General features: G+C 39.4%; 1 protein-coding gene across 1 annotated transcript; it reads right to left on the bottom strand.

The window, feature by feature from the left end:
• Positions 1-2,272: 2,272 nt before the first annotated feature.
• dlx2b (distal-less homeobox 2b) lies at positions 2,273-4,845 on the bottom strand. Its single transcript, XM_026204367.1, has 3 exons — positions 4,345-4,845; positions 4,064-4,248; positions 2,273-3,941 (listed from the first exon to the last, which is right to left on the bottom strand). The coding sequence occupies exons 1-3, from the start codon at positions 4,661-4,663 to the stop codon at positions 3,615-3,617; spliced, it is 831 nt and encodes a 276-aa protein (XP_026060152.1). The 5' UTR covers positions 4,664-4,845; the 3' UTR covers positions 2,273-3,614.
• Between the last annotated feature and the right edge of the window lie 5,290 nt (positions 4,846-10,135).

Below are 10,135 nucleotides of genomic sequence, written 5' to 3' on the forward strand. Positions count from 1 at the left end.
GCCAGTGTTTCATCTTATTTTGTTAGCCTGACCCAATGGCTTCCTGAAACAGCTGTGCATGCTCCAGCCCTATTAATAGGGATAATTGTTTAATGCATGTAGATTATTATGTAATGAGTTTCAAAAATCTCTTCACTATTCCAAACTCTTTGGTTTCTGATGTCATCTCTGACTGAGCTCATTGAAAGCACAGGGAATGAAATGTCATTAGGTCTTATTATTATGGCGGGGTTTCTCCGTACATCATAATATTACTCCGCAGTAATGTAGTTAGCGCTGTGCATCTCTCGAGAGGTGATTATATTTATGGGCCATGGGTTTCCGTATGAGCCATGTTTAGCGTATCAAGAAAACCCTATAATCATATCTGTTTCCCGGCGTCATTGGCAAACTGCTTATGCTGTCTGACATTTGACAGAGTTTGAATTCTGCTGTCTGAAATGCGCATGTATTTGGAATAGCAGTATGTTCATAGCTTTCAGTCTTACAGTTGACGTTTTGAAGTGAGTGGATGAAAAAGAAATCAGTCTGATTTTGCAAATATTAAATCGCTAAAAACACACACTGAATGAAATAGCCAACGTCAAATGGGTGATCAGAAAGTGCGCTTACATGAGCACGAGCTCTCTCCACAAACCGGCTTCAGTTCTGCATCTGTGTAATGGCTGTGCCTCTATGATGTGTACAATTAAAGTTAATTACATTGTGACCCTTACTAGTTAATCCGTAGCTTTCGGTGGCTGTGCCATCTGGGAAGTTTCCTTCTGCTTTTGCTCGAAACAGTCCGTAGCTCTAGCTATATTTAGACTAAAGAAACGCGCACAAATTTACGTTTGTATGTATGTTTGTTTTTAACTAAGAATCGATAGCCTATTAAAAAGAAAACGTATAAAGCAGACGATGTGTAGTATAAAACGAGATGTAAACGACACCACATAACATGTAAACCGCGCATTGTTTATTTAATTATTTTTAATCCTAAAGAACTAAAGTCCTTAGATTATGAAGATGATGGACTATGTAAATACCAATGAATTGTATAGATACATTATTATTATTAAGCCCAAAAGGAATAGTTTATACAATATGAATATTATTATTAAGCATATAATCTGTTTGGGCCTTATTTAATAGGTCTAGTTTATGTGATTTGTTTGCAATTTCTGACTGCACTGTGCCTGTCTTTCTAAGCTATGCTCATTAAATCGAAACATAATTGCAGCCATTTGGTTTTTGTGCATCCTCACGCATTTTCATCTGTCTGTCGCAATTACGAGCAATTTCTGGCTCGTCGGGAATCTTTTCAGTCGGACAAAAGAAAAAGGCTTAGGCTGGGAATCAATAGGCGTTTTTCTCATGTATACACAGCGCTGAACCGTTTGCAGGTGCTGTATTCTGTCATGAAGGATGTTCCTGCTCATTATATTGACTTGAAACTAATTGATTTTAAACTTAAAATCTCGCATTTTCGCTCACTTTTCGTTGCATCTGTCCATATTTATTTTGCTGTTTTATTTCGGCTGCAACATTTCGTGATCTGTTCCTATCTGAAGTGGCTATAGTTTTTTATTATGTTGTTCGTTTCATTTGGGCTTTGGTTTGGCTGCGTGAATGCTCGAGCATTTGTTTTCTCCTTAATCGTACAATACATCTGTCGTCATAGCAAAGAGAGAGAGAGAGAGAGAGAGAAAATATTCCTGAGATCCAGTAAAATATTGGTTATGCAGGTTAACTTTTGACAGGACAGTCCACCTCTGCGCAGAAACTTTTTTTCTGCTATAAGCTATTCCCGAAATTTACCCAAGAAGGAAAAACGTTTCAGGGGCTGTTGTTACTAATCGTTTATCTTATATGATTCGTTACTTTTGAGGTTCATTCGAGCTTCCGCGGTTTTTCTAAATATGGACATAGTGGTTTGGGCCCGGAGCCTTTGATTCTTATTGAAAAAGATGTGTATTTTTATTCTGAGTTTGGGAATCTGATTCTCAAACCCACCAGGTCACCGTGGCATATCTTTGCAGGTACAGCAAATGCTACTAAGATTGTAGCACATTTTAACGTTCTGCTTCATTCCTTACATCAACATTCCCAGCTGGCAGTAATTGAAATGCCGGGGCTTATTTGCAACCGCACCACCACGAGCCCAAATGACTGCTTCCGTTTGGATTCAAAGCTATATACATCTGCATGAAGCAGAGCAGAGGGTCTCTCCTAATATATAGGCTATAGAATAGAAAATAAATGATACATTTTGCAGTTTAATCTGCAATAATATTTTTTAGTGAACTGGCATTAGCCTACTAATGATTCTGATATGATGCTGTTTATTTATTTATTTATTTTATTTGCTGCTTTTGTTTGTTTGTTCGGCCAGGCTGAATGATTTGATATATTTTGTTCATTTCTCCCCTTTTAATAATGCCTACAATTGAATATGTTAAGGTAGAACAATTGTTTATTTGTTTATTTTAGCGATTATTAATCATTCAAGAAATGTATACAAAAATATTCACACGATTTGAGGGCCTATGCAATCCATGTGTAATATGGATTTGCCTTAATTAGAGTTAGGTAAAGCAACTTTTAATCCCAATTATACAATGACAAATAAACATGCATGGACTAGATTACATGTGCTATAATATGAAACATGAGCAAAAGCATCATATTAATTTTTAAAATTGGTGCAAGTGATATTTTGCCCCTTTGGGTCTCCCACCTATTCCGCTATTTTAGTTCCAGAAATTTTGACCTTGACCCTGTAAAGACGTGAGGCTTTGAGAAACTGTGTGTCCCCGTGCAAGAATAGCTCAAGGCTGTGCTGGAGCTGGAAGCGAGGACTCGAGGAGAATGTTTCCAGGGCGGTCTGCTTGAGGCGGTTTCATGTATTTTTTCTCTGGTTGAGTGGCGTTCATAAAACGTCTGGAAGAGGAGCGAGCTGACTCCAGAGAGTCTGGAGTGGGAAGAGCCCTCGCCGCACGCGGAACGCCCTCGCATCTCCTTCTGCGCATGCCAAGACGCGTCCGAGTGCCAGGCGTCCCCCTCATGACCAGAGGTGCAGGATACCTCCTCACCAACAATATTTACAAAGGATTAAATAGGATCGGATTCGTTCTACCGAATAATCACAGACGCATTACGTGTGCAAAAGAAACTGAGATATGCACAGAATTAGTCTGCATGGGTATATAGACTTAGATGAAGAAAAACAACTTGAAACGACAATCAAAGAACCAAACGTTAAACTCATAGTAAAACGCACATTTAATTATGACTGCAGGCTATAAGCATTTTAACATTTTTTTTATTACACTAAATCTAATATATTCTGTACAACACGTAAAAAGCTACCCGTTTGTTCTTAGAATGTGAAATAAACATCTGCTTCCCCCTCTCATTTTGACTATAACGAAAACAAATAAATAAATAGAAAAATAATTTAATGTGCATTGCCTGCGCGCATTAGTGGCGCCAAAGAAATCCACGGCAAACATCTTTAGCAAACCCAGCCTGAAAATAGATTTTAGAGTTAATGTTTTCCTAAGACAGAAGTCCAGTGACAGAATAGGCCTATATCCTCCTACAACAGGTGTATTCGGCCATTTGAGTCTCTGTTAGAATATGGTCCCAGCACTCATGGCAGAGCTGTGATGGGGCTGTATTAAGGTACTTGGCTGTAGATGTGTGACCGTATTCGTGGATGAGTACCATGAATAGTTTGTCAAAAACGATGGGGCGGTGGTGTTTGGTGGCCCGGTGGTCTGCTCTGAAACGGTGTCCCCGTCGCTCGGTGTCTGGTTCGGTGGGAAATCCCATCCTGCCTGTGGTGGAGGACTGCTAGAGGGAGAGTCACCGGCGGCAACCTGCTGGTCTGGCGGAATCTCGCCGTTTTTCCACAACTTTTTGAATTTTGAGCGTCGGTTCTGAAACCATATCTTCACCTGTGGCGCAAAACAAAGCGCGTCTAAGTTAAACATGAAACAACACAACTCTGCGTTAAGATAAATAAAACCACAGCTTCAAACTTATAGCCACAGTCTGTGGTAAATGAGCCGCGTTTGACCTGGGTCTGTGTGAGGCCCAAAGACGCCGCCAGCTCGGCGCGTTCAGGGAGCGCGAGGTACTGGGTCTTCTGGAATCGGCGCTGGAGAGCCGCCAGCTGGAAACTGGAGTAGATGGTTCGCGGTTTCCGGACTTTCTTTGGCTTTCCATTCACCATACGCACCTCTGGCTCACTCTCTTCTTTCTCTATCAAAATTAACCACAAAAGTTGTCATTATAAAATATCACAAGCCGACCACAGGCAACAGGAAACGACGTTTGGGAATACTGAGGGGGTCTTACCTGGTTCGGTTGGAGTTGGTGAAGAACTGGGTCCATACGTTCCATAAGCGCCATAGGACGAAGCGTAGCCTAAATCGTAAGCCTTTGGGCTGTAGTGAACATTACCCACTGTACCAGGATGATAGGAATAAGATGCCAGTTGTGCGTACGCTGTCCCCGCGCAGTGACCCGTCTGTGAACTGCTGTAGAAGCTGCTGTCGGTCACACTGGACACCGGCAATGTTGGGGAATCCTGCGACTTGTGAACTGTACTGAAGCTGCTCGAGGTAATATGGTTTGAATGCATATCCGAGCCAAGGCTATCCAGAACAGCGGTCATTTTTTGAGAGAAAAAAACAGTGAACTGAATTGACTTATAACAGCCTATTCAGAATCTGCACCTCTAACAATTAACCGGTGATACAAAAATCACACAACTTCTGGAGGTAGTTTGATTCGCCTTAAGTTACATATCCATAGTTGATAGAGGGTTTGAGCTCCGCGGCGGTCTCTGGCTTGGAGATGCTGACGGGCGGGCCATATACTGGGCGTCATGTGCTACAGAGAACCAATCGGTTAGCAGGCAGTCCTGGGAAGTCCTGCCAGCTGAAGGAAGACATCTGACAAGTCGAAATAACAAAATATCTCGCAGCCTTGGTCTTAAGGGATTTAGCTGTTCTTTACAAAGGGTTGAAAAATATAGCCATTCACTTAATATATCAAAATAGCAGAATTGGTGAATTTGAAAAATATATATTTTTTTGAAAGAAGACACAGGACGAACCAGGGAGAATGAAATATATTATATAAAGGAGCATTGTCTTTTTGTGTAGTAGGATTTTTTTATTCTAATTGAATTATATGTAATTCTTGTTTAGATGAACCATGAACCAAATTGAGCAGTACGCATGTGAATGACTAGATCCTACATTTAGACCAACTAATAGTCTAAAAGTGTCAAATGAAGCTTACAGTCTTGATTAAAGGGATATATTTCCTTATTGGAAAGATGGAATGCCATCTATCGCTGAAATGTTGTCAGTGTATTTTACGGAAGCAGTCTGCATTCCTCTGACTAATCACAGACGGCGCCAGTCTCCTCACACCCACAGGTGCGCAAAACAGCAATTATTCCCCGGTAAACAGCAGGATAAAGCGCGGAACCAGCCCTATATGATGCTCTGTCGCGCCAAACGCCTCGTGCACAGACCTACATAGAAAACTACCTCAGTCACGAGAACTGCCAATTTACTAAATATTCTGTCAACTCAACAAACTTTGTGGCCTGAGCTCTGCCAGCTGTAATCTCTGGTGACTTGTCTCTGCTGTAGAGAGATTTCCATTACAATGTTGTTATTTTATAAAATAAATAAATATATCGAATTAAAATATGTGCTATTATGTGATCCTTATTTAAAGTCGCAATAAAATTAATATTGTTAATGTTGATAGTCGATTGGGTTAGTTGGAAGGATGAATTGGATCAAAACATGGTTGGTCATTACTAGGCTACAGTATGCACAAAATTACTATACAGTTATATAGATATATATTCAAAGTTAAAGTAGGTCTGGCTCCTTTTCTGTTCAGGTCAGGTGTTCAGGAGACAAGTCTTCGAGAGGACCTCTGGCGCCCTCCTGCGTCCACTAATATAAAACTACCTTTTTCGAGATCTTGTCTCAACCCAATGCACTCCAAATTCACCCCACCTGCAGCTACACCGATTCAGATTTGTTTGGTGGCTTATTACATTCTGTTTAACAATATAAAATTAAAATCAAAGAATATTTCTGCGAAAGAATCAAATAAAATAATAATAATAATAATGATAATAATAATAATGATGATAACATTTTCTGTATTTATTTATATTTTTACTAGCATATACGCCACCAAACATATATATATATATATATATATATATATATATATATATATATATATAATGGAATAAAGTTGGACTTTACATTTAGAAGAATTAGAAGGTGTTTTTGAGATGGTGGGTGAATACAACACAAAAGGAATGCAAAGTGTCAATTTTATTTAAACTGTAGCTGTTTTAAAACTTAAGATACTTTATATTTTATGACATTTACCGAAAGTATACAGTATATTGTAAAATGATACAAGTTACTCTTGCACCGCTGAACTACATTAGCAAACAAGAGATGGCACTGTTTGCTTAAATACAAATTCAGGCTATTTTGTGTGTGTCAGACTCGGAGCAAGGAGGCCATTTAAGGGTAGCTGTAAAAAGGATTGATTTAGATTTATGCACACATTAAATACAGATATTTACTCTATACTATTATATCACAACAAATATTTGTGGTTTTAGTTTGAGTAAAAACTTAATTATTCCTTTAATGGCAAAGTTGAATTTTTAAACAGCCTTTAATTCAGTCTTCAGTGACACGATTCTTCAAGATATCATTCAGTGAGTATGCTGATATGCTGCTTATGAAGCATTTATTCTTATTATTATGATGAAATTATAAAAACAGTTGTGCTGCTTAATATTTTTTTTCACTAGGACTAATATAAACTAAATGCATGTTGTTTTATCCGAATAAAATGCAGAACAGAATTATTTTTAACAGGTATCATAAACTAGGCAATATCCAACATCCATTAGATATGGAGGTCACTTGAAAACGAAAAGCAAACATAAAATCTATCTTTGGTCCAATAATAGATACACCTAGATTTCATAAAATTAAATATCTGCTTTCTTTAGAGAAGACCACATCAGCAGTAGACAAATATCTACATGTACAAGAAAACAAGTTTTTACGCAAACAAGGCTTCTTTTGATACAGTTTTCTTTGTTGGTTTATACTTTTACTGGGTTCTTACTGTAATGTTTAGATTTAGGTTAAATTAGTTTGGGGCACATTTCTCTAAAGTCAGTAAATGATTCATAACATCCAGTTACATGCACAATATTAAATGCAGTGCCCTACATACATCATATATTTCAAGAATATGACTTATAAACCCTAAACTATCAAAAAGACTCTCTAAATGGGTTGCTACTTAATCATGAATTTGTTGTGTTGCCCTAGGTGGCTGATTCTTAGTAATCATTTTCTCTCATATTGTTCAGAGAAGAGTGAACTTCCTGTAGGTGTGTACTTTGTACTCTGAGGAAAGATGCATCAGCCACACTTGACAAATTAATTTGTGGATTCATAATCCAGATTTCCGGTGCTTGCAGGCCCAGAGGAGATTTTCTTCTGCAGCAAATAAGAAAAGAATGTGTTGTGCCAAAGGGTATAATATAAACACACAAACAAGGCAAGTAGGATTTGCCTCTGAAGGAAACATTCCAGTATTCTTTCTTTCCCCCACCCCAATCCCTCTTTTCCGTGATGTGACCTGCACACCTGTCAGCTTTGCTTTTGTGAATATCACTTCCAGATGAAGCTGATAGATCTGCTCCTCTCATGTTCTCCTCTCAAGGGTCTCTGTCTGTCTTAGGTGTGCTTGAGGTTGATTTACGAATGTCATTAATATTAATCTCAGTCAGTGTTTGTTTAGCACACACACAGACACATTAATGCTGTTGGATCAGTAAATATGAGTGCACATTTTCAAGGCACTGAGGACATTTTGTTATGGCACAGCATGTTCAGCCGTTTTTTGAAAATCACTGGTAAGCAGCCAAAGTTTCAATCATGAGTCGGTTGCGTAAAATGTTCGCTGTTTTTGCTGATCCTTCATCAGCAGCTCAAATGCATTCTGAGAACAGGACGACCTGCAGGAACATGTAAAAAACTGAGCTGGAGGGCTGGGAGGTGAGGTGTGTTTGAAAGTGTGGAGGGGCCGGGTGGGGCAGCCACGTGTGTGTGTGTGTGTGCGTGTGCATGTGAGCTTTTACCATCACTGTGAATTTCCTCACAATCTTGAGAAAACTATAACATTGTTTGCAGTACTGTTTAAAAGTTTAAAAAGGGGCCATTAGATTTTTTTTCTTTTTCTTTTCTTTTTTTTAAATGATACTTTGATCAAAAGTGACAGTGGACTTTCTATTAATCAAAGAATACTGAAAAATGTCACACACAAAAATATTAAGCAGCACAATTGTTTTTAAACTTTAAAAACATCCAAGGTAGTTTGAACAATAACATGCAGGTATGGTACATAATCAACCAATCGTGGCATGTGAGAAGGTGAGATCTACAGAGAACGATCAAAGCAATGCAAATACACGTATATGGATGGTAAATGGACTGCATTTAGCGCTTTCAACAGACCCCATGGCCATCCAAAGTGCTTTACAAGTTGCCTCACATTCACCCATTCACACACTCATTCATACACCGACGGCGACATGTCAGCCATGCAAGGCGCCATCCAGCTCGTCGGGAGCAGCTGGGGTTAGGTGTCTTGCTCAGGGACACCTCGACACTTGGTCAGGTGGAGCCGGGGATTGAACCACCAACCTTCCGGTTTGTAGACAACCTACATGTTAGGTGTTTGTTCATTCATTCATCTTGAAGCGTTGCTGCGCACTGATCATTGTATGACACCAAAGTACCAAGAGAGGGATTTGAATGCATAAGGTCTCGCTCTGCTCTCTATAGCTCTTATGAATGTCATACAATGATCGATCTGCACAGCACAAACAGCCAAAATCTGGATATTTTAGGCAATATAAAAATCCTGGCAAGGACGCGTCCTGGGAAAATGGCTCATATGGTCACCCTAAATATAACAAGAAACTATCACTTTATCAGCAAGTACCAAAATTACTTGACTTACTTAGAAAAGTGTAGAGAGTCTTAAGAACTTTTGGGCCTTCCTTGATGAAACCACACTTTTAACCACACTTTTGGCTTTCTTTAGCACAAAGATGAGCTCCAAAAATGCACACACACAACAGAAAACCCTTTACAACCTAATTAAACAATAAAGGAATTTAATTGAAAAAACAACAACAACAAAAACACATTAAACAACATATAATTTACTCTCCTTACAGTATCTGAAGCGAAGCACGCTGTGAAACACGTTCAGTTTAAGTTCTGCTCATTTTAATCAGTTATTGTGTTCAATAATAACTATAAGTCCAATGAACATTAAAGGGGGGGTGAAATGCTATTTGATGCATACTGAGTTTTTTACACTGTTAAAGAGTTGGATTCCCATGCTAAACATGGACAAAGTTTCAAAAATTAAGTTGTACGTTTGAAGGAGTATTTTTGTTCCCAAAATACTCCTTCCGGTTTGTCACAAGTTTCGGAAAGTTTTTTTCGAGTATGGCTCTGTGTGACGTTAGATGGAGCGGAATTTCCTTATATGGGTCCTGAGGGCACGTCTGCCTGAAGAGCGCGCGCTCCCATATAGCGAGTCTGAGCAGCACAGACATTTCACTGATCAGAGAGAGAGCGTCGCGAAAAGTCACAAAAGAAGTGTGTTTTTGGTTGCCAGGGCAAGACAACCCTGCACAGATTACCAAAAAAAAACAGCATTAAGGGACCAGTGGATGGAGTTTATTTTTACAGAGCATCAACGAAGTTGTGCAAGTGTTTTTGTTTGTTCCCTGCATTTCGAAGATGCTTGTTCACAAGGCCCAGTTTGACGACGGATTTGCGTATCGTTTATTTCTTAAGGATGATGCAATCCCAACGAAAAAGGGCCACGATCGTGTGTTGGAACCGCAGGCGGTGAGTAAAACTGCTTCAAATATCTCTGCCTCCTTGTTAGTGCGTCCCCTCCCATGCCTGAGACCCGGGTTCGAGCCCCGGTCGGAGCGAGTCGTTGCTGCTGCTGCTTTCGTTCAGTTTCAGCCTCTGGATCTGATTCTGGA

This window comes from Carassius auratus, chromosome 26 (genome assembly GCF_003368295.1).
Source record: "Carassius auratus strain Wakin chromosome 26, ASM336829v1, whole genome shotgun sequence".
Classification (NCBI taxonomy): domain Eukaryota; kingdom Metazoa; phylum Chordata; class Actinopteri; order Cypriniformes; family Cyprinidae; genus Carassius; species Carassius auratus.

Bases quoted from the DNA above. Each gene is read 5' to 3' on its own strand.
- dlx2b (XM_026204367.1), bottom strand. From the start codon at position 4,663: ATGACCGCTGTTCTGGATAGCCTTGGCTCGGATATGCATTCAAACCAT. The intron at 4,249-4,344 runs GTAAGACCCCCT...TAATTTTGATAG, and splicing joins ACCAACTCCAACCGAACCAG to AGAAAGAAGAGAGTGAGCCA. The intron at 3,942-4,063 runs GTCAAACGCGGC...TTTGCGCCACAG, and splicing joins TGGGCCTCACACAGACCCAG to GTGAAGATATGGTTTCAGAA.